We start from the raw sequence: 22,855 nt of genomic DNA on the forward strand, positions 1-22,855 counted from the left end.
AATAAAAACTGAATTAAACATGACTGCATTGGCTGTCAGAACCAAACCAGTTCTATTTAAAGAGGCACAAACAGACTCATTGGCCACAAGTTCAACCATGAGAACAGCAGGCAGCTCCCAGAGCACATGTAAGAAGTCAACATCAACAGATGATTTTGTGGGGGAAGGTAATTTTCCTTGCTTTTGTGCAATCTCCAGAGACAGCTGATATTATACAGCTGCTCCAGCATTACCACCATTAAAGCACTGCTGAAATAACCATCTCATTACACACAGTAATGAAACTGTATTTTATTATAAGCAAAACAGCTTTTATATCACCAAGAAACCAGGATCTATACACTTTTCAAAGAGCTACCCATGTAGAAATAACTTAGAAATCAACTTATACTTCCAATTAGAGGGGAAGAAAAGGCATGGAGTGTTACAAAGAAACAAAACCAACCCCAAAAGTAATCAGAACAAAAAAAAAAAAGCAGATCTCATTATGCAACATCTGCCAATATCCTGGTCCTTCTAGACAAGAATAATCACTAGCTCCAAATCACAGTATTCCAAGATAAAAGTGACTGCTTCTTCAAACTTGCTCAATGACTTCTGCTTACCGATTCCAGACTTACTGTTTGGCAAAGAAAATCTACTACTCCACACACAGTGTGCTCTTCCAGAACCATTTCAGCATTTCCTTCTTCCAAAAAAGAAAACAGCACAAAGTCACGGAGTACATATACTGCATCTTTGTGGGGAAAAAGAGAAGGAAAAAAAATGGGGGTGTGGAGGGGTGTCTGATGCAGTGAAAAAGCTACACAGACAACTCATAGGCAACAGCAGAAGCATATCTGGGAAGCCTGGAGAAAGGCAGGAAACCATCTTCAGTATTCTGCATGGAAAGGGTAGCCCTTGTGAGTTTTACACCTGGAGGAAATCAAAAAGCAAGGATTATCTTATGTCCCAAAGACATTGTATGCACCTGTAACCACCTCAAAGAACCACCAAGGGAAGAGATTAACTGTATAAAAGCAAAGGCTGTTTCTCTTTTCCTTGATGACATTCTGCATTTCCAAACAAAAAGATTTTGAGTGCCTTCTGTTGTTTGGGTGATGGGACCTAGAGGTGCTTTGTGGACAACTAAGTCCAGGTTTCGCTGTTTACTGACAAAAAGACCTTTCTTTCAGCCTTCCACAAAAGATTTCATATCTGGATCTATACTTCCAAGCTGCAAATCCTCACCTTACAGTTTGAATGCTCATCTACCTTCCCAACAACTCTTGAAGAACACACAGATTTTTGTAATGTACTTAGGAGTGATGAGGAAGAAAGACAAAACACCACAAGCAAAGCTAACCAAGATTTTAAGCCTGCATCATGCTCATTCCTCCAATATGGACAAAAAAATTATGAATAAGAAACGTTCTGTTGCAATTCCAGCTATAAAGAGTTTCTTGGCCACTGAACTGAAAATGAAGTTTGCTCAAAGCTCATCATGTTTTGGTTCATTAAATGAACATTTTAAAAAAAAAAAATCTTACTCTGGAAAGTTATTTTGAAGATGACCCCTTTGAAAACTTGAGTTTGCATACCCTGAGTTTCAGTCAAGACTACCATCTGTAATTTCATTTACTGAACTATGGGGTAACTTAATAGCTTAAAGAAAAGGAAGTGCCACTTACATGGTCATTTCACAGGCTCTCCAGTTTCTATTAAAGCTGAGAATAGTTGCCATCTCCTCTTTAGTCAATTCAAAGTCAAACACCTAACAGGAGAAAAAGCTGGAAATCACCTCTTTGAACAAATCAGTGCTTGTAAGCAAAAAAAAAAAAATTAAGAGAAAAAAAAATCACAAAATTAAAGAACAAGTCCACAGTGTAAGGTACTTGTTGGAAGTGACTGCTTCATGAAGGGAAAGGAAAAAGACACTACTCTCTGGATTGCTGAGCCTCCCCTAGCTGGAGTGGGAGAGGCAGGAGTTCTAGAATCTCAACATGCCAGTTATTCTAAGTTTGGGGAGCACTGTGTAGCAGACTGCCTCCATCTTCCATTTGTGAAGGATGCATCTTTTTGTGCTATGCCAAAGTAGAAGCTGTAAGACCTCCATATTCCACCTAAAGCCACTGAGTGTTTGGAAGCAAAATCCTAATACTGAGTCCAGTCCAGGAATCAAAAGTAGAAACATGGTTTGTGGACACCAGGACTATTTCCTTAAAAGTGCTTGCTCTACAGAAGTCTTTTGGAGTGTGCTACTGCACTCAGGCCCCAAATAAGCTGTCAAATGACTCATTCACATGACACAGAACAGGAAGAATCACAATGTGACTGCTCAGATTATCAGGATACAGTGTTTCCCAAAGCTTTGGTCACTCCTGCTCTTCCACTGTAATCTTAAATTCAGCCCTCAGGAGACTGTAGGCAAACACATGGAGAAAAAGTCCAGTCCTACTGTCAGGAGAGCACCTGGGAAAGGTGAGAAAGGATCTCTGCTTGCTGTGCTGGGAGAAGCCAAGCCACCCCTGGCCATGCCATGCACCCAGCTCACCTTGAAGTTCTCCACAATGCGCTGTGGTGTGACGGATTTGGGAATCACAATCACATTTCTCTGGATGTGGAACCGAATGAGAACCTGCAAGAGGCACATCACTGCATCAGAGAGGGAATGGCAAACAGAGCCTGTTTAGCAGTTACTTACTGTAAATGGAACAATTCAGCAGAAGTAACCCACTCTTTGGAGCTGCTTTTCAAACTACACCTGAATTCTAAACAGCACTTCCTGAAGTGCACATAGAGGAGTGGTGGAATCCCACAAGGCTTCCATTCTCCTCTCCCCTGCAATTTAGTGACACTCAATTCCTTTCCTTCTCACCCAGATTTTGAGTAGGCTATTCAAGTGTTCCCTTCTTTGCAACAGCACTTGAGATGGGAAGACAAACATGGCAGCATCTGGAGATGGGTTAAGAAAATGTTTCTTGTGATGATTAGAGCACCCTTGGAAAGCCACATAAGGAATAAAACCTTCACTGCTAGCTAACACCACAAGTGACAGGGAATGAAGAGCCAGCCTGCCCTCTACATTGTCATTAGCTGCCCCTCATGCTGGGCTACAGGAAGGGGCACTCTGGCACCTACCCACCTGTGCTGGGGTTTTGTTGTGCTTGGCTGCAATCTCTTTGATCTTGGGGTCATCCAGAAGGGAAGGATCCTCGGGCTTAGCCCTACACAGAGGGAAGAAGATCAGTGGCAAGAAACCTCCATAGGCCCAACCCAGTAAAGACCTGTATCTGGATGAAAAATTAATGCTGCACATGTAGTCTCAGTGCTTCCAGAATAATCTACACCAGCTCCCTGGTCTCTAAGCAAGCTTACCATGGTCTGTCAGGGGAGCCAAGGGGGCTGTAGGCTGTCACAGAAATCCCTTTGGATTGACAGTACTTGATCAGCTTCTCCTGGGTAAGGTATGGATGGCACTCCACCTGCCAACATAAAAGCATAGAGACTGACAGTGACTTAACTGCTTTAATAGGTTCCAGGGATTAGTTTTTAAACAAAGGCTGATTTTTGTGCTAACTCAATAGTCTCTAAGCAATATTATACACTCTATTTTCTCTATGTCCCACCCCTTTTCTACTATTTATAGTAGCTCTCTCCTTGCAGTGAAGGGTGTGAGGACTGTGACAAGACTCCTTAAAACTTTGCTGATCCAGATCATCTCCAGCATATGGGTGACCAGCTACACAATTGCTTCAAAATTGAAACTGTAAAATGCACACCCAGGAGAGCTGCAAAATCACAGCAATAGGATTGCAGACCAGGGAAATGCAAAGTTCTCTTTTCAGCCCTAATTAAATGTGCCATAATATTATTTTTACAGCTATCACATTAACTTCAAGGTCAGCATTGTTTCATTAGTCTTCCTTTGCTTTGTGTCAATACTCACACTAAGCACCTCTAAGCTGAAAACTTTGAGAATGGTTGCCTGCTACAGATTTTAGACCTTCAGCCCACTGCCCTTTACAAACACACATGCACTTAGCATGAGCTTCCGCAAGAACAGCTGTGTAACGGAGCACAGACTCCTTCACAGTGGATCTGAGTTCTGGCAGGCAAATGCACAGATATGGAGCAAGAAACAGGAACTGTTCATGTGCCAGTGAGGCAGTGAATGAACATGAACATTTGATACTTTGCACAGAGGGACTACTTTCAGGATAGTTGCACACCAGGGAACACTACTTTTCTTTCAGCAGGCAACACACACTGTTTGGACTACACACTGTCATTTGAGCCTCCTGCAGCTGCATTCTGAGGGCAGTCCTGGAAGCTTGTGCTGCTGGCAGGTGGAGCAAGGGAGTGCAAAACACGGAATCAGTTTACAGCCTCGAGCACTTTATTTGTGGTTCTAGCTGCCTGCTGTTATCAGAGGCCTGCATGCCTGTTTCCCCTCTGAGACATGCTGGAATATTAAACAGAACAGAGAGCTCCATTTTTAGGACACATTATACATATTTATTTTGTTTCAGCAGTTGCAGAGGACAGCTATTTAAGAATAATAGAGCATCTAGTTTTCTCAGCTATTCAGCAGGTAGAATTTGCAACACAAGCAAGGCACGGTCATCCTCACCTGTCCACTGGCACTTAAGAAATTAATTTAAGTACTAGCATCATTGTTCTGTAATTACCACCTTGCCAAATTAATTTTTTGCTACAATTGAAACCAACACACATCCTGGCTACATTCAAATAAAGAATGGGAATGACAAGGAAGCCAGTGGATTACATGTGAAATATCTGCACAGAGGAAGTCTTTCCAGGAAGCACTCTCACTATTAGCCCAACTGGTAAGTGTTAGTAACAGCAAGCTTTCAGGCTTGCAAGCATCTCTTCAGAAGCAGTAGTTTGTGAAGGACAAGGACCAAAGACCCAATGCTTTGTGCTAAACTTGATTATAGCAAATAATTATTTTAATTATCTCATTTAGAGCTTGAGAGCACTTACAAGTGTGAGAGGTCACTATGCCAGAGATAAGAGCAATTATCATACAGTGATAGTGGCAATGAGGTGTGGCAGATGTTGAAAGATATCATAAAACTTAAATTAAGCCTTCTGAAAGTGCTTCAGGGCTGATAATGCTCAAATTACCACAATAAATGACCCAGTTTTACTAATCCAGTATCAGTAATTGAGTCCTTCAAATGCTCTAAGAGTCAAGGGTCAAGTCTAGACAGACCCTACAGGGGTCTATCCTGGGACTTGTCCTCTTCAGCAACCTGTGCCAATCCATAATTATGTCAGTCCTGAAGGTGATGTCAAACTGGGGAACAGCCAGCCAACATACTGAAGGGTGGGACTGCAACTTCAGAGGGACCCATTCAAGCAGAAATAATAATCAAACAAAAACCTGAAGGAATTCAACAAGGCTGCACACAAAGCCATGCACCTGGGAAGGAAAAGCCCAAAGCCATGCACCTGGGAAGGAAAAGCCCAAAGCCATGCACCTGGGAAGGAAAAGCCCCTGGCAATAGCACAGGCTGGAACCTGACTACCTGTAAAGCAGCTATGCTTAAAAGGACCAGGGGGTCAGTGAGCCCTGGCAGCACGAACACAGCCAGTAATATGTGAGAAGGAATCATTTGCCTCCCCTCATCCTTGCCAGACCACCTTCATAATACTCTGTCCAGTTTTCCTCTTCCCAGCTCCCCTCAGCAGCAGAAATATTGATAGAGTGCCATCAATTCAGCAGAGAAACTCCAGGGTGGGTAGGGGCTGGAGAACCTGCTGTACTGGCAAAGGTTGAGGGAGGGGAAGAAGGGAAGGCTTCAGGCCTCCTAGTAGCAGCTTTTCAGTACCTAAAAGGAGCTCATGCAAATGCAATCCAAGCTCTTTAGTGGTGCTTGGAGAAAGGACAGATGGAAGCTCAGAGATTGAGACTGGATGTAGGAGAACTCCCCCTCCCTGCCATACCTCTGAGGGGGTCAGGGAGCAGAGCACGCTGCCTAGGGAGGCTGTGCAGTCTCCATCCTCACAGGTTTTCAAGATGGAAAAAGCCCTGGACAACCTGGTCTGATCTCAGAGCTGATGCTCCTCTGAGCAGATCATCTCCCAGGGTCTCCTGCCATCTGACTTTTCCTACGATTCCATTCTGGTGCTGTCTATATAACTTCTACTCTATTGCCTACCCTGCAAGTTAATTTCCTCCCTCCTCCTAACCCTCATTAAGTCTTGAGTCCATAAAGCATGTTCCTGATCAATTCCCTCACTCATCAGCAGCAGGAACTGGCTTCTCCACAGGAGTGTCATGAAAAAGTCATCCAATTCTCTATACATACACATACACCAAGTCTTACTCTACTGCAAGGAGCTTTTTAGAGCTCATCTGAGTTCCCCCTCCTTTCCTCCTACAAGAACGGATTCTGGAGCTGCTCAGTGCCAGATTTCGAAGCAGAAGCACAGAGCTCATAAAAAGCTAGCACCTTGGCATCCAGAAGCAGTTGGAGGGTGAGATTAAAGAATATGTAGTGTCTACTCCACTCTCTCTTCCTATAACCTTATTTCAAAGTAAGATCTTTGTCATTTTCTTTAAAAAAAACCCACAACAAATGACAGAAAAAAGATCACCACCAAACATTTGCCTCTGCCACTTGGCTTACCTGATTATTTGCAGGTTTGTATTTCAGTCCTGGCTTGTTCAAGATTCTTTCAATCTGCTCATGGTTGAAGTTGGAGATTCCAATGGCTTTTACCAGACCAGCATCCACCAGCTCTTCCATGGCCTGGCAGAAAGAAACACAAAGTCAGGATCTAATATATAAAGGCCTGAAGAGCACATGCTTCCTGATATGCTTTGTTTCCTTCATAAGGAACCTAAATGAAATGCATGCTTCCTGATATGCTTTGTTTCCTTCATAAGGAACCTAAATGAACCTAAACCTAGATTTTCAGAGTTCAGGTCTGAGGGAAAAAAAATCTCAGAGCACTGGTGTGTATGTGCCATGCCTCCCATGCTCAAAGGACTCATTCTTTGAGATTATGGAAATTCACAGCAAGTTAGAGAAGTGGAAAATGATGGACTGATACATGACAATTTGCTATTGTACCAGTTGAGCCCTTCCAAGTAATTCTTAGTGAGATCATCTTCTGTTCTCAGTAGCCTCTGATGCTCTCTTCACCTTCATCAGTCTAAACTTTTTCCTGCTGGGGCTGAACTCACCTCCCACGTCTGTAGAATATCTGTGTTGCTGGGGATGGCCATGCCTTTGTCATCTACAGGGAACAGCTCCTCTCCTGCCTGTCAGTGAGAGAGAAATTGCGTGAAATAAACATTATTGGGAGGTTGGGTTAACATCAGCTGAAGACCATGATCCTATAAACTCTTATTACAGGACAAACTAATCCTTATTATACTAATTATCTACATACATATTAGACACTAGTACTCACTATCTATAGTCTTTTCTTTTGTTTTCACATGGTATTATGGTAGGTTTTTTGCCTACAGTCAACGCAGTAAGGACAGATATTTCTGATGGACACTGTGTCCCCTGGCTCACCAAAATCCACAGGGTGAAACTTAAGTCTCCACTTGTAATACAGAAAGTAGAATTATAGCCAGTTTACAAAAATACACAGTTGCTACCTGCTCATAATGAAGTGTTTTAGTGAAATGCATAAGCACCCACTTAGGATTTGGAATATGTTCAGGTTATACTGGGCCAGATTTCATGACTGGTGTTTCATGGGGAGTCTCATTGTTTAAGTTGCTGGCATAGGGAAGGTTAGAACACCCTGTGTCCCAGTTAGAACCATCTGTCAGGTATCAACTTCATTCAAAAACAGTTATTTTCTACTAATTTGTTATTTACACCACAGTGCATTTTTACTTTGATAGTTCTGTCCATGTGAAACTAATTTTAAAAATACAGATGTTATGAAGAGCAGTTCATCTTGGTAGCAAGAGACAGAGTGAAAAATTTGATCAAGCTCTCATTGAAAGCTTAAGCTTGGACATATTTAAACTGAGACATCAGTTCCTTTGCATGCAGTCAGTAGAAGACTTAGAAACTAAAAAGTTTAACTCTAGAGCCTGTGGAATGCTAAAGCTCCTATAGCAAAGGTCAGTTCAAACTGGATTGTATTTAAGGCCTTAGTGATTGAAGAGAGAAATGAAAGACAATCTCTTATTCTGTGATTCTGTAACATGCAGAGGAAAGAACTTCTGTCAGACAGCAAAGGACAGCCCTCCTCCCACAAAGAAGAAACCACACTGAACATGACTTTGGATTTGTAGAAGGCAACACAATCAATAAACAAAAGGAAAGAGATGCAACTTCTGCTTCCATCAGGGAAGCCCATCCCTAGGGTTCAAGGTCTGCCTCTTCCGTGAGGAAAAGGGCTCAGATGCCATGCAAGTAGGGATCTCAAGAGGTAAGAATCAACAGCTTGGCTCACATGGCCACAGTAAAGCTGAGCACCAGAGCAGTGCTATTACACAATACACACAGGATGATCTGTGCAACTGAAGCAATCACTGGGCTATAAAGCCACATAGCTCTTCATAATTGCCACTCACAGACAAAGCCAAGGGCACTGCTGTTACCGTACCTTGAAACCAAGAGGCCAGTGGATGAGGTACAGATCCAGGTAATCCAGTTTCAGGGCAGCAAGAGTCTTCTGGCAGGCTCCCTTCACCAGAGGCTTCTCATGAAACGTGCACCACAGCTGGAGACAAAAAGCCAAGGCACATTGTGACCTCTTGGGTTAAAGCTCTTGGAACTCTTCCGTACTGTTCAGCAGGGTGCCTTGTCCCCTTGGGAAAGTGATGTGAAACCAGGTCATTCTACAGCTCTTCAAGTGGGGCTTGTTCTGTGAGCAGGACTGGCCTGGGATACTGGGCAGTGTGTGCAGTGGCAGCACACATAACTAACTGCACGATGTCCTGACAGAAGCAGTAGTCTGGTTTCAGTTATTAAGATTTAAGTTGAAAGCATCACCCAAATTTATGATATGGACCCTGCATAATTTTCAATACAGGATAAGGTGAAGTAGGAGTCTCAGGAACGGCTTAAGTAATGTTCTGTATTGCTCCACGCCGCACAACAGAGTAGGTGAGTAAAGAACTGGGGGGTGTTACTTTAAAACAAAAAGGGATCCCCCGGTATACCCTACATCACCAGACCCATACCTTACTGACGACAAAGAGATCCTCTCGTTTCACAACGCCTTCCTTGATTTTCTGCTGGATCCCTTCCCCAACTTCGTTTTCATTCTGGTACACGTAGGCACAGTCGAAGTGGCGGTACCCGGCATCGATGGCAGCCATCACCGCAGCTGTTACTTTCCCCGGCTGGGACTGAAAAAAGCCACGGCAAAAAAACCTCCCATCAACACAGCACTGAAGACCTCTCTCACGGCAAGATACAGCTAAGAAAGCCACCACATCCAAAGCAAACCCCAGCTAAAACAAAGCCAAATCCCGGCGGCGGCCTGGCCGGGACAGTGCTCACAGGGCCCGGGCCGCGCTCCTCCCTTTCCCCGCTCCCCATCGCCCTCACGCCGGCAGCCCGAGGGAGCGCGTCCCGGTACCTTCCACGTGCCCAGCCCCAGGATGGGCATCTTGGCCCCGGTGTTGAGCTGCACGTAGTTCGCCATGGCCGCACCAGCAGCACCACAGCGACTGTGGCCAAACGCCGCGCCTTTAATAGCGAGCGGGGCCAGGCCCGCCCCGCCCGGGCCGGGGCGGCGCCGAGCCCGGGGCCGCTGCCGGGGCTGTGGGGCAGGCCGCGAGTGCGGCTCCGTGCTGGGGCAGGGACATATATCAGACAGGTCTGGCCCCCGAGCCACCCTCCCGCGGCACCTCGGTCCCCTGGAGCCTCATCCCCGGGCGGGGGTGGCAGAGGGGACACGGGGCAGAAGCGTGTCCCCCCCGGCAGGAGCTGCCTCACACCGCGGGAGCGCTGAGCTCCCGGCCCCGCCGCAGCGCTGGTGGCCCGGGCTGGTCCCCCTTGCCGGAATCCCGTGGCTCTGTGTGCTGGTACAGCGACACGGCAGCAGAAACCTCGGTGTGCCTGGCTACCGAGGGCCAGGAGAAGCTGTTCCCTGCGCCGAGTGGCGCAAACCCAGCTTTGCTAATGAGTAATTTAGGATAGAGTGAATTTAAAAACAAAACCAAACACCAAACCAGCTTTATTTTGAATTTTAGAAGAGGTTTTTTTGAAAGTGTTTTGAAAGTCTCAGAAGAGGAACAGTGACTTTTTTATGAGTGACATCATGATCATGTTGTCCCTCTGTCTTTAGGGAAGTGCTGAGGACATTGCAGAATAAAATGCATGATTGTAATGGTACGTGGTCGTGGCCAGCAGTCTCACATCAGAAACTGGCTTTGATGCTTTTGCAGACAAGCATTCGCTGTTCTGCTGAAGACGTCACAGCGCAATGGAAAAACCCAGACTTGCCTGGGAGGCTTTGCTGCTTATTCACATGTGGAGAGTTCCTTCAGGTGCGAGTGTTTGCTCTGGGTGCCTCTCCCTGCTCTCTGCAGCTCCATATTTTTTGCTGCATTTAGCTAAGGGCAGCATGGTAATTGGTTTTCCTCTTTAGTGTTCCTCCTGTTTTGTGTCAGCACCATCAGGCATCTCTGGCAGGATGCGATGTGCTTTCACTTGGATCACAAAACCTTTACGCAACTTAGTGCTTATCTCTTACCACCTGGGTTGAATTTTCCCTCATGGTTTCAGGTCAGAGATGCCTCTGTCCTGTCTCAAGAGGCTTCAGACAGAAGTTCTGTATTTTGTTTTTGGTGTTAGCTCTTGAGAGTTGGAGCCTTTCCCCTCAGAGCTGCAAGGCCGGCCAGCTTTCCACTATTTGCCTCTCCTGAAGGTCTTCTGGGGGCCTTGGAGGAGGAAGAAGTACTGCACATGTCACCCTGTGACAGCCAGCCTGCTAAATCTTGTGCCCTGTGTCCTTGATAACATGGTCATGTCTTTACAGAGAGTGCTGACAATGAGGAACTGTGAGGGGGAGGAGGGTCTTGCTTGCTTTTTTTTTCCCCTTGATCCACAAGAGGCATAATATCATGAGTTTCTGGTTTGTTTTGCTGACTTTGCATTTAGTAACTGTAATTTCACCACAAGTTGTGACTTTGGTGACCAGTGGTGTTTGGAATCTGAGAACAGGGCCCAAAACAGAAGTGGGTATGTCCTTATGGACAGTGTTTACAGAGAGACCCAGTGGCCCGCTGAAATAACGTGAAGGCAAAGTGGGGAGGTGACACTGCTGCAAGGTGTGATCATCTCTACAGCTAAGGGGAAGAGCTGCAGGGGTCTGCAGCTTCAGAGACACCAGACACAGGCATAACTTACACCTTGGAGGTGAGGGCACGCAGGTTTCAGGCTTGAATTGCTGGGAAGCACAGCAGGAATTTCTGCTTAGCTTGGAGGGGAGATTTATCTTGCTCAGTGTGGGGTTCCAGTTCAACCTTTGGATGCCAGGAGGCAGATCTGAGGTGCTTGGCCAGCCATGACTGTAGAAGACCTCAACCTCTTTCTCATTCTGAGCTCAAATCAGCCCAGGAGCATGTCTTGGTAGATCTCCCATATTCTCAGAGCATTTTGTCCTCATGCTTTTGTCCTTTGCACCTGCTGAAATAACAAGCTCCAGGCACAGCCAAGGATGAGGAAGTGATCCCACCACCCGTCTGTGGCAATTATTGTGTGGGAAGGGCAGGTTTAGTACAGCAGGGAAAACCTGGGCAGGGGGAAACCATGAACTTCCCCAGGCTGGTCAGGACTGATTCTGGCTGGCTCTGAAAGTGGTGCTGTACCTGGGGTGACTGCATCCTGGCAGATGGGAAGCACCTCTGTGTCCCCCACAGTCCCCTTGGCCGCTGAGGAGGGCAGCACCTCACTCCAAAGAGGGGGTCCTGTGGGCTGGGTCACCCCTGATGGGCAGGACAGTGGCAGTCCTGGGGACAGTGGCAGCCCTGGGGACAGCAGACTGCCCACCCAGGAGCTCTAGGACACAATAAGCAGGACTGAGAGGTGAAAGGAAGCATCAGGCACCCAGCATCACCCTCAGAGACACCCTTGTTTCCAGGGAGGGAATGGGGTGGCCTGGATGTAATCTGTGGTGACAAAGAAGGGGTGGAGAGGAGGACAGGGAGCAGATTGGTGTTTGGCTTAAACTGAGGCTGGGGAAGGGGGAGAAAGGCGTTTACTCAATTGTTCTTCTGTGGTTTTTTTTCACTCTTCAGTTACCTGAGGCACAGAAGTGGAGTAGTGAGAACTCTGGAAGAAGCAATGATCCTGGCCCTGGGAATGAATACACAGTAGTGGAGCAGCCAGTGCACGTCCAGGGGGGAGCACACACAGTGTGCAATTGCCTGAAGAGAGGAGACATCTGGGCAGGCCAATGCTGGGTAGGAAGATGACTTGGAAAAGAGAAACAGATGTTTTCTGAAAGCTGATGGCAAAGTGAAAACAAAGCCTCTTGAGGCAGCCTGAGTTGTAAGGTTAGGTAGGCCTGTGGAGGTGGGAGTGCTGCCCTCCAGAACATGAGCACTTTCTTGACAGTCAGGATGAAATTGCAGAAATATTGAAGACTTGCAGCAACTGTCCCTGCAGTGGCTGTGTCAGCAAATGGCATTCAGGTTTTTGCCTTGTAAGAGCAGAGTTGTGGGAAGTTTGGGCTCTCTGCTACTAGCAGGCACCGCCCTTCCCAAGGGAGGAAGGCTTTAGGATCCACCAGTGAGGGGCTGTGGGGAGAAATCGTCTGATCCTGCTGATCCCACAGATGAGACTCCTCTGCAGATGTTTGGACTGCTGGGTGGTGTTTACAGGCCAGGGGGAAAGGACCCTGAAAAAATGGTGATCACTGATGCTGTGGCCTGAAAGCTCCAAGGTCTGAGCACAGTTCCTACTGGTATCACTTGATAAGTTGCTGTTGGGACATCAAGGAGTAACTCACATGCATTGTACTAGCTAGTGCATGCCAAAAGATCAGCAGATTAGTGGCTCTGGCCAAGGATAGCTGGGAGTTCAGCTTGGAAAGCATTTTAGAAGCAGTTGGAAAATATGTTGACTGTTGCAGTGTTGATCCTGATAATTTTGTCTCTGGGAGAAGGGGTGGGTTTGGGATTCATGTCTTGTTTGCACTGGTGAGGTGTTAACTACGCAGGTCTGCATGGGCAAGGGGTGGAGTTTATAATGAATATGCAGTAAGATGATGATTATGTTAAAGATGGAGTTTGAATAAGGGTGAGACAAATCTTAATATATCTCTCAATTAAATGCAGGGTGGAATGTAAAGAATATAAATTGCAGACGGTATCAAGGGATGGCAGCGGTGAGCTGTGTGGAGACCACTGAAAAAAACACCCTGTCCCATGCCAGAATTTAAGCTCACAGTACTGCCACTCAGGAATACTTCTGGAGACACAGGTGCACTTTTTTGAAGGAGATCCATGCTGAAAGGACTTAATTCCAAGAGGACTGCAGCTGGTGGATGAGTTATGTTTGAACAAGGAAACCCCTGAAGGCATGGTGGGCACTGGGGAAATCGTGCTGGAGAAAGTATTCACTAAAAAGACAGTGTTCTAAATTTGTGCATCATAGTAACATTGTACCTTTATTGTTCAATAAAAATCTGTATTTGATTTCAGCAGAGCTAAATCTCACCTCAGTTTGGGGTTACAGAAGGTTTTATGGGCTGCTTCCTTTAGAAAGCTGCAAAGCGAACGTTCTTGGATTACATTTGCATGAATTGGAAGTGGAAATTTTGGAAAGAACTCCGTAAGGTGCTGGTTTTCTTGAACAAGGGTTTTGCTCTTTTGCCTTGAAACCCAGTGTGCAACTTCATGATTGTGTTTGGTCACCTGCCCAAGGGTTGGGAGCAGAAATGTGCCACAGCCCCAAAAGCAAATACCTCCTGGTCTCACCTGGGGCTGTGGGGCCAAGGGCAGCGGCGGATGGGTGGCTGGGCTGGAGGGCGAGGTGGATGGAGCTGGAGGGGCATTAACTGCGGCCAGAATTTGGCTCCCAGGCTGACAGGGCCAGAGGAGATGCCGGCACTTTGGGGGCAGAGCCAGAGCCCCGGGCTGTGTGACATCAGGGATGGGGACAGGCTGAGGGATGGCTGCCCTCTGCTGCCCGCAGGGGAATGAGAAATGTGCCCTGTCCCAGGGAAAATCCACACACTCAGGAGAAAACCTGGCTGAAAATACTGCCAACCACACCCCTGTGTGTTTTCTGCTTATGGAGTTTGGTTTTTTTTCCTAAGGGAAAGATTTTCCTAGGTAGGAAAAGCTGCTTTCTCAGTTACTTCTGGAGTGATAAAACTGCTGGCCTTTAGAACTAAAGAACATTTCTCGGATTTTTCTCTCATAACTCCAACTATCCTCTTGTGTTGAAGCAAGATAAATTAAAAAGGTGAATGTGTAGTTCAAAGTCTCTCCCTCGCTAAATGTGGATTACTCCATCCATATTTTGACAGAAAATGATTACAGCCCCCATTTTATTATTTTGGAACAATTCTACTGTATCTTTCAGAAAGAAAAAACAAGAGATGAACACTGAATACATATGCTGTGACTTCACTGGCTGCAGGAGGAGAAAAGCAATAAGAAAGTCAGATAAATTGATAGGAAGAATTATCAGACCAAGCTCTGAATGAGGGCAGGATATTAATATCTTCAATATTCTGCATTGAAGGGGTAGTCCTTGTGAGTTTTGCCCCTGCAGGGAATAGAAAGCTTCATTTTAGTCATAATTTTCCTTTCTAGTTTTGTTTCAAGAAGCCACTAAGGTGGGATCTGAGCTCTGTAATTGAAGGATGGGTTCATTCCAGATTAGTTTTCCTCTATTGTATATGTTTTTGTACATTTGGAACATCCCAATTACTTCATCATTCAGGCTCTTGACATTCTAGGCAGTATTTAGATGTAAAACCTCTGTGTATATAATATTCAAAACTGATGGGTTTGGAGAAAAATACTGAGTGCTACCACTTACATGCTCATTGTATAGACTCTCCAGTTTCTATTAAAGCTGAAAATAGTTGCCATCTCCTCTTCAGTCAATTTGAAGTCAAACACCTAAAAAGAGAAAACCACCTCTTTGAACAAACCAGAGTCTGTAAGCAAAATCCACAAGTCTGCAAGGGAAGGCAGCTGGTTAGAAAATATGACTGCTTCATGAAAAAGACATCTCTCTGTTTCACCAAGAATGCATTGGCAGAGGGAATAGAACAATTCATCCAAAGTTGCAATAACACATGCCAGCTGTTGCAGGACACTTGGCAGGCTCTTGCATCTGTCACTTGTGAGACATGCATCTTTCTGTCCTATTCCAAAGGCACATCTAAAAGATTTCCAAATTTCACTTAATCTGTCTAGGCTTTTTGAAATCCCAGTGACCAGTTGCAGTCAAAGACCACTGAATTAGAAAAGACCACTGAATAGAGCAACATGGTCTGTGAACACCACAACTGTTTTCTCAACACTGCTTGCTCTACATAAGCCTTTCATGGTGTGCTGCTGCATTCAAGTGCCAGTGAAAAACCATCTGGTAATTCATCTCAAGTCTGCAGAATACAAGACACCGTGTAAAGTGACTGCTAGAATTATCAGCATACTGAAAAAAGGCTTGGTTCATTCCTGCTCTCCAACTGTAACCTTAAGTTTGGCCCTTAGTAGAGTGTGTAAACAGACAAAAAGCCTGGTGTTCTTGCCTGTGCAGAAGCTGGGAAGAATGATAAAAGGATTTTTCCCTTGCTGTGCAGGGAGAAGCCAAGCCATCCCTGAGGGGCAGCAGCTCAATCCCGATCCCTCACCTGGAAGTTCTCCACAATGCGCTGTGGGGTGACAGATTTGGGAATCACAATCACATTTCTCTGGATCTGGAAGCGAAGGAGAACCTGCAAGAATAGACAACTGAATCTCTCTTCTTGCTCTGGAGGAAGCAGAGACTGTTCCTGTTGTCCCTGTTTCCAAGCATTCCTGTCCCTGCAGCCCTGGTTGCCCTGCCTGAAGAGCAAAGAGGGAACTGGTGGAGCCTCCTGTGAAAGGCCTCCTTTCCCATTCAGTTTTGGGCCAGTCAAGTCTTCCTGCTCACCCAGACTTCTATCAAGATTTCATTCTCTGCAGGAAGACTTGAGATGAAGACATTCCAGCATTTGAGGACAGGTCAAGAAAATGTTTTGTGATGACAGTCAGAGCACACTTGAGAGTGTGCATTGCAGGCCACACAGAAAACAGGCCCTGCACTGCTGCCTCTCACCAGAGCTGACTGGGAACAAAGAGCCAGCCTGTCCTCCACACTGTCACTGGCTGTCCTGTGTCACAGGAAGGGGTACCCACAGTCTGGCATCCACGTACCTGGGCTGTGGATTTGTTGTGCTTGGCTGCAATTTCCTTGATCTTGGGGTCATCCAGAAGGGAAGGATCCTCTGGCTTAGCCCTACACAGAGGAGAGACAACAGCAGAAATCTGTTTTGACATCAATGGCTAATAGTACACTGACTGTCTCGGTGCTCCAAGCATTATCCATGCCAGCTCCCTCACAAACTGCAGAGCAATCTTACCATGGTCTGTCAGGAGAGCCAAGGGGGCTATAGGCTGTCACAGCAATCCCTTGGGATTGGCAATAGTTCACCAGCTTCTCCTGGGTAAGGTATGGATTGCATTCGATCTGCCAGCAGAAGGGTACAGAGATGGGTAGAATGCAGCTGTAACTCACTGCAGGGATTATCTCCCAGTGCACTTCAAGGCTGGAATTTGTCCTCATGTGCCAGTCTTTGCAAAGTGTTTTTCAGCTGTAGTTTTCTACAGCACCTGCTTCTACAGTGAGACTCCTTGTACCTCTGGGTCTTTGCTCTGGGGGAAAAGCATTCCATAAGGCTCACCTCTGGGTTCTTTGGCATGTTCTGAGGTCCTTCTCAGATTTCTAAGCAGTAGCTTAGCAAATACTGAAAACCCCAATGCCTCACATATTCAGCAGTAATGTGGAGTGGGATGAGAAGAACGTGCTGCATCTGCTCTGTTCTCCCCCCCCATCTGTTCTAGACATAAAATCTCCCTTTCTCATCAATTGGTGCTCCTTTCTCATGTGCTATAGTTTTGGAAAAGATGCAATTTTTTTCCCCTTTCAGCATGCTCTTTTTTTGTAACTACATGCAGAGGAAGGACTGGCAGGCTCTGGAGACTGAGGGAATTTAGTACTTTTGGTGAATATGCAAGAAGTACTGAATTCAGAGCTGTAAGAGATGTCTGAGTCTGTCCAAGGCCCTTTGAAGGGATAAACTTCTGCAGCACCTGCATGCAAAGGGGCAGTGGCTGCTGTATGCAAAGACTAGGTGATTTATTTTTAAAATATGTGTGTATAAAAACACCTTATTTCTTATTTTACATAAATCAGAGTAGATACCAGGAAGCCACCAGTGTGTCAGTAAATGTTCTACTTCTGTATAATAGTTAAAACTGACCTCCCTTTCCAACTGGGTGACTGAATTGTGGATTCCTGCATGAGATAAAACACATCTTGTGTGAACAATCATCTGCTATTAATAACAGATTGATGCCATTACTAATAACAGAGTAATTATAGGGAAAAATAGGGAACTTCATTCCCTATCAGGACACAGATCTACAACATCTTTATGTGTACTCAGAAATAATCACAGAGCGTAATTGTGCTGTGTCTGCTTTGTTCTTCCTTTTTGCATCTCCTCATGCAACTGTAATTGGATCTTTATAATCCCACAAAACCAGTCACCTGCAGTCACTTTGCAGCTCACCTGGACATTTGCAGGCTTGTGCTTCAGTCCTGGCTTGTTCAAGATTCTTTCAATCTGCTCATGGTTGAAGTTGGAGACACCAATGGCTTTTACCAGACCAGCATCCACCAGCTCTTCCATGGCCTGGCAGAAAGAGGAGCATAGTCAGCATCAGTATACAAGACAGGCCCTGGAAGAATTATTCCTTCATTTGTGTGGCTCCATTTCCCTTCATGGGCAAGGAAAGACAAATGTTTGGAGCTGCAAAGATTGTCTCCTGAGGAAAAGTGCACACTGGTGTATTTATGCCATGTCTTCCATCTCACCCAAACCCAAGGGCTCCTTTCTTGAGATGGCAGAAATTCAGTTATTTTCACATGGGAAATAAGGATAATCAATGATGTGTTCTTAAGCCACCATGATCACAACCTAATTTATTTCAGCAGAGTGCATTTGAGCACTTTCAGAACAGCAATGAGGACAGTTCTGTTTCTGGTATGGCCAGGCAGTCTGGCTTGCAGCTTCACTAAAAATTATCAGCTTGACTGAACATGTTTTGAAAAACTATTTTGTATATGGTGCAATAAATACATAAGACCTTTGTGGCTGCTGAAGGTAATGAAAGCATGGAAAAGACTGCCAGCAACAGAAAGCATGACTTTCCCACTGTGGCTGAACTTACCTCCCATGTATCTAGAAAATCCGTGTTGCTTGGAATAGCCATGCCTTTGTCATCTGCAGGAAACAGCTCCTCTCCTGCCTGTCAGTGAAAAAAAAATAAATTATATAAACACTCTTTTTATTGGCAAGGTAATACCAAGACAACTGGAGACCATGATGGCTTTAGCTACTAGTACAGAAAATACTAATATTTGTTTACATTGCTCCTGGCAATTTTGCCAGTAATCATTCCTAGTAGGAATGATCTGGAATCAGATGTCAGGTGTATGTCCTGGATCCAGCAATGTGATGACTCACATTGATGACATGTACAGATAAACAAGTCACACTTGTGGAACAAACAAGTTTCCTATACTCCTCTATTATTCCTTTAAGACCGAATTGGGGTTTTTTTGGTTTTTTTGAAGGACTTGCTAAAGTTCCAGGAACATTTAAGTCAGGTTTAGGCTGAGCCACATCTGCTGAAGAAGATATTATGTGAACACACAGGTGTCCTGTGAGGGGAGCCTCAGTTTAAGTTGGAGGCAAATCAGAACACCCCAGATGTACAAACTCAGGAACAAACCTCCACATCCAATGTGCAGATGTCAGAGTATTATGACACTTTTACTCAAGCTCTTTGTTCACATAAAACTAACCATGACAGCTTTGCAAGTGTGACAAACAGTTGACAAGCTCGAAAGACACAGATATAGGATGGAGGTCTTAACCTGTCTGCAGCTGAAAGAAAAAGCCAAGACTAGACACAGACTGAGACATCAGCTCCTTTGAAGTACATGAAGGATGAGATGTATTTCATATACTTCTGACATGGATGTCAGAAAGTCTCACCTTTTGAAATCCAAGGTCTGTGGAACAACTTTAAGACTCCTACAGCAGAGCTCAGCTCAATCTGTAGTGTGTTAGGGACTCAGTGATTAAAGAAGGAAATGGAAGAAACATGCTCTTGTTCTGTGCTTCTGTAACACAGAGAGGAAAGAATTTCTGTCAGGCAGCGAAGTACAGCCTTCCTTCCCTCAAAGCAGGAAAGGATGATTTAGGCCAAAGTTAAGCAGCAGAGTCAATCTTGCAGCCAGGGGCCTGACCTTAGTGCTGGGTCTGCCTGCCCGTTATCAGGAGGGCAGAGGACGCTGTGCAGGCAGCGCTGTCAGGGCAGAGATCAGGGGCAGAGTGGGATGGGCAGCACTGGGGCAGTGCTGGCACAACAGGCACGGGCTCTTTCTGGAGCAGCAGTGGTGCTGCAAGTGCTCCTGGCACTTCTGAGGAGCTCTCCCAGGAATGAGACCTGCTGTTACTGTACCTTGAACCCCAGAGGCCAGTGCATGAGGTAGAGATCCAGGTAATGCAATTTCAGGTCAGCAAGAGTCTTCTGGCAGGCTCCCTTTACCAGAGGCTTCTCATGAAAAGTGGACCACAGCTAGAGAGAAAAACAAGGAAGATTGTGACCTCCTGAGTTTCAGCTCTTTCCTGAAGAAGGAAAAAAAAGCTAGCACACTTTCTGGGACCATTTCTGCTTAACATGTAATTTGAACAGTCCCATGAAAATGAAGAATGTAGAACACATCTTAGATAATGCTCTACAAAATAGAGAGACAAAAAGAAGTTTTTACCAGTATGGGTCTGAACTATTCTCCTAATAATTTCACACAGCCTTTCCCCACTGCTCTGAATTTCCCTCTATGCATATGTTGCCACAAATTACCCTGGACCCTAGGTCACCTTACCTTGCTGACTATGAAGAGGTCTTCTCTTTTCACAACACCTTCCTTGATTTTCTGCTGGATCCCTTCCCCAATTTCATTCTCATTCTGGTACACGTAGGCACAGTCGAAGTGGCGGTACCCGGCATCGATGGCAGCCATCACCGCAGCTTTTGCTTGCCCAGCTGCAGACTGGAAAAAGAAGCTTAAGATCTCAAAGCATACAGATTTCCTACTAATCTAGCAACTAAAGAAACACAGTTTTAAGTAGAGTTTTTCCATGCTGTGTTCTTAAAACTCTCTTCATCTTATGAATGCAGGCTGCTGGGTTTGAATCCAGCCTCCAGATATTTATCCATTGCCCCAGTCCCAAGCTGGCTCAGCCAACAGCTAGCTAGAGCAGAGCCCTCAACACTGCCAGAGATGGACCAGGGGGAACCAAATTTTGTGCCAGGGAGCTCTGCAGTGCCTCTTACTCAACAGTTCTCGCTTCCCAGTGTCGTGTCTGAGAAACAAATGGCCCAGCTAGAAGCATTTTAGTTCTTATGGGGAGGGCAGTGGTCTACACCTTACTCATCCACATCTCTTTGGAGTGTTACACTGTGCTCATGTTAGGGCACATTCCACCTGTAATTTGAGCTTTATGTCAGCTGCATCCTTCAGAGACAGAGGAGGTGTGCAGTTCCATGTGTATTTACACCCTGAAAGGGCGTGTAAGAGCCGTGCACAAAGAAATGTTGGCATATCTTGTCCACACAAATCCAGCAATGTTTGTTTCTAGCCATTGTATAGATCAGCGGTTTTGCAGTCATCGTAACAACGGTGCAAACCTCTTTGTCAGAACTTGCTCGAAACGCATGAATTGTCTTCTGAAGCCATACCTCGTTAGCAGACGGCTCCCGGGGAACTTGCTACTGCTTGTTCCTCAGCAGGGATGTGCTCCAGGGCAGGGGCACGGGAAGGGACAGGGACAGCAGGGGCTGGGTGGGATCCGCGCATCCCTGGCGGCTGCGGCAGGGACGGAGAGCGAAAGCGGCTCCCAAAGCATCGCCGGGGCTCTGTTCGCATCTCGGGACCGAGCCGAGCTGTCCCCGCTCCCTGCCCACTCCCGAGCGCTCCGGACCCTTCCGGAGGAGACGGCACGGAGCCAGCCCGCTGTCCCCCTTACCTTCCATGTGCCCAGCCCCACGGCGGGCATGCCGGCCCCGCTGGAGAGCTGCAGGCAGGTGGCCATGGCTCCAGCCGGGAGTGTTTTCCCGGAGCATTCAGCCCTCCCAGAAAGGCAGCGCCGCGCCCCGGGACCCGCCCGGGACCCGCCCGGCACAGCCAAAGCCCCGCGGCCCTGGGAACACCGGGCTCGCTGCTTCTCCCCCTGTCGCCCTGAGATTCAGACCTTTCCATATTGTTTTCATAATTTCTAGCCACTTTCCCAGGAAAGTAAATATAAACGTAGGTGTTTATACATTCCATTAAAGATATGCATTTTGATGGACATCTCTCACCACCAGTGTGGTTGGGAAGGTGTTAACCTGACTATCCAATCCCTGGTCGTGGTCAAAAACCTATAAATACTGAAAGAACAAAATAAACTTCCTTCTTCTTTCATCACACTTCGAGCTGCGTCTGTGTGAATCATTTCAGCTGCAATGTGGGCTCTGGGTTCCCTCCTCATCTCTCTGGAGAGAGGAAAAGGGACCTCCTTTGTAGGGGTAAATTAGAAAGCAGTTATTTTAAAGAAAAATGTTATTTTTAGTGTTGGGAGACGCTTCTTTTAGTGTTTTTTGAAAGCTGCTGAAGAATAATAGGTGTTATGTTGAAGTTTTGCTGCATGCTTGTGGTTGGAGAATTTATTCAGGTGTCAGCATCAGTTGGCAACATAATAGCGCATTTTTCTCTGCGTGCCTTTTTTTTGGTAGCTCTTTTCTTCCCCTTCTTACCTGAGAGTAGACAATAGCTTGTCTCTGTAATCCTGTTTTTGTCAGCAGGATGTGACGTTTCAGTTAACATCACAAAATAGTTATGTAACGTAGTGTTTGCCTTTTACTTTTTTTTTCCCTGCTGGATTCCTCCTCTGTATATTTGCTCTGAGCATGCTCAGACTCTTGGGGTTTGGCTTGAGGGACAGTGAACTCAGTGGAAAGATTGTGATATTAGGAGTACAGTATTAAAACCAAGCATGAGAGGCCTGCTGCCATCCTAGTCTGGGGGTTTTTCCCCAATGGTTTATTAACTGAGAGATGTCTCTGTCTTTTGGAAAGGATTTTGGGCAGAAGGTTTGCATTTGCTGTAATGTATCTGAGGTCCATTTGGTCATAACCAAAAGCACAAGTTTTGTTCACACCTCATTTGAGGACAAAATCCCCTTTCTTTTTAATCACTTACAAAGGCCAAGTTCTGTTTGCATCTGTCATGGGGTAAGGGAACACCAGACAAGGTGATAGTGCTAAACTGGATTCACCAAGTGCATCAATGAAGGAAAAGCCTGGCAGAGAGAACGTGACATGCACCGAAGGAGTCTTGGTACAAGCTCTGGATGATAAAGCAACAGGAGAACCATACCTGGAAATATTCACAATGTGTATTAGTGTGCGCCCCTCATAAAGTACTGCAGTGAGTCAGTGTGGCCTCACCTGGGGGAAATAAAGCACTCAACTCTGATCTGTCAGGCTCTGGGCAGTGGCTCAGCACTAACACATGCTCTTACACCTCATGTCCTCATCATT

General features: G+C 45.8%; 2 protein-coding genes and 1 long non-coding RNA gene across 5 annotated transcripts; 1 reads left to right on the forward strand and 2 right to left on the reverse strand.

Annotated features, from left to right (window-relative positions):
• Window positions 1-271: 271 nt before the first annotated feature.
• On the reverse strand, window positions 272-9,729 carry LOC102108106 (aldo-keto reductase family 1 member B1). The gene is made up of 10 exons (XM_005530562.3): window positions 9,571-9,729; window positions 9,170-9,337; window positions 8,590-8,706; window positions 7,199-7,276; window positions 6,639-6,761; window positions 3,358-3,464; window positions 3,125-3,206; window positions 2,534-2,617; window positions 1,671-1,753; window positions 272-915 (listed from the first exon to the last, which is right to left on the reverse strand). The coding sequence occupies exons 1-10, from the start codon at window positions 9,634-9,636 to the stop codon at window positions 873-875; spliced, it is 951 nt and encodes a 316-aa protein (XP_005530619.1). The 5' UTR covers window positions 9,637-9,729; the 3' UTR covers window positions 272-872.
• On the forward strand, window positions 9,723-13,500 carry LOC148184249 (uncharacterized). 2 transcript variants are annotated; one of them, XR_015772464.1, is made up of 3 exons: window positions 9,723-9,810; window positions 12,236-12,400; window positions 13,277-13,500. It is a non-coding gene; the product is annotated as an uncharacterized LOC148184249 (long non-coding RNA). The 2 variants fall into 2 exon arrangements; XR_015772463.1 differs by lacking the exon at window positions 9,723-9,810 and adding an exon at window positions 10,299-10,483.
• A 252-nt stretch (window positions 13,501-13,752) lies between these two features.
• Window positions 13,753-21,478, reverse strand: LOC102108287 (aldo-keto reductase family 1 member B10-like). Of its 2 annotated transcripts, XM_005530563.3 has the most exons (10): window positions 21,301-21,478; window positions 20,157-20,324; window positions 19,733-19,849; window positions 18,434-18,511; window positions 17,773-17,895; window positions 16,561-16,667; window positions 16,355-16,436; window positions 15,811-15,894; window positions 14,991-15,073; window positions 13,753-14,714 (listed from the first exon to the last, which is right to left on the reverse strand). In XM_005530563.3, exons 1-10 carry the CDS (start codon window positions 21,364-21,366, stop codon window positions 14,672-14,674), a joined length of 951 nt encoding a protein of 316 aa, XP_005530620.1. In that variant the 5' UTR covers window positions 21,367-21,478; the 3' UTR covers window positions 13,753-14,671. The 2 variants fall into 2 exon arrangements, with proteins under 2 accessions (XP_005530620.1, XP_087911425.1); XM_088055299.1 differs by lacking the exons at window positions 19,733-19,849; window positions 20,157-20,324; window positions 21,301-21,478 and adding an exon at window positions 19,264-19,379.
• Window positions 21,479-22,855: the final 1,377 nt, after the last annotated feature.

Source organism: Pseudopodoces humilis, chromosome 5, assembly GCF_049639895.1.
Source record: "Pseudopodoces humilis isolate 2021_Gansu_Grassland_sample_001 chromosome 5, ASM4963989v1, whole genome shotgun sequence".
Classification (NCBI taxonomy): Eukaryota; Metazoa; Chordata; class Aves; order Passeriformes; family Paridae; genus Pseudopodoces; species Pseudopodoces humilis.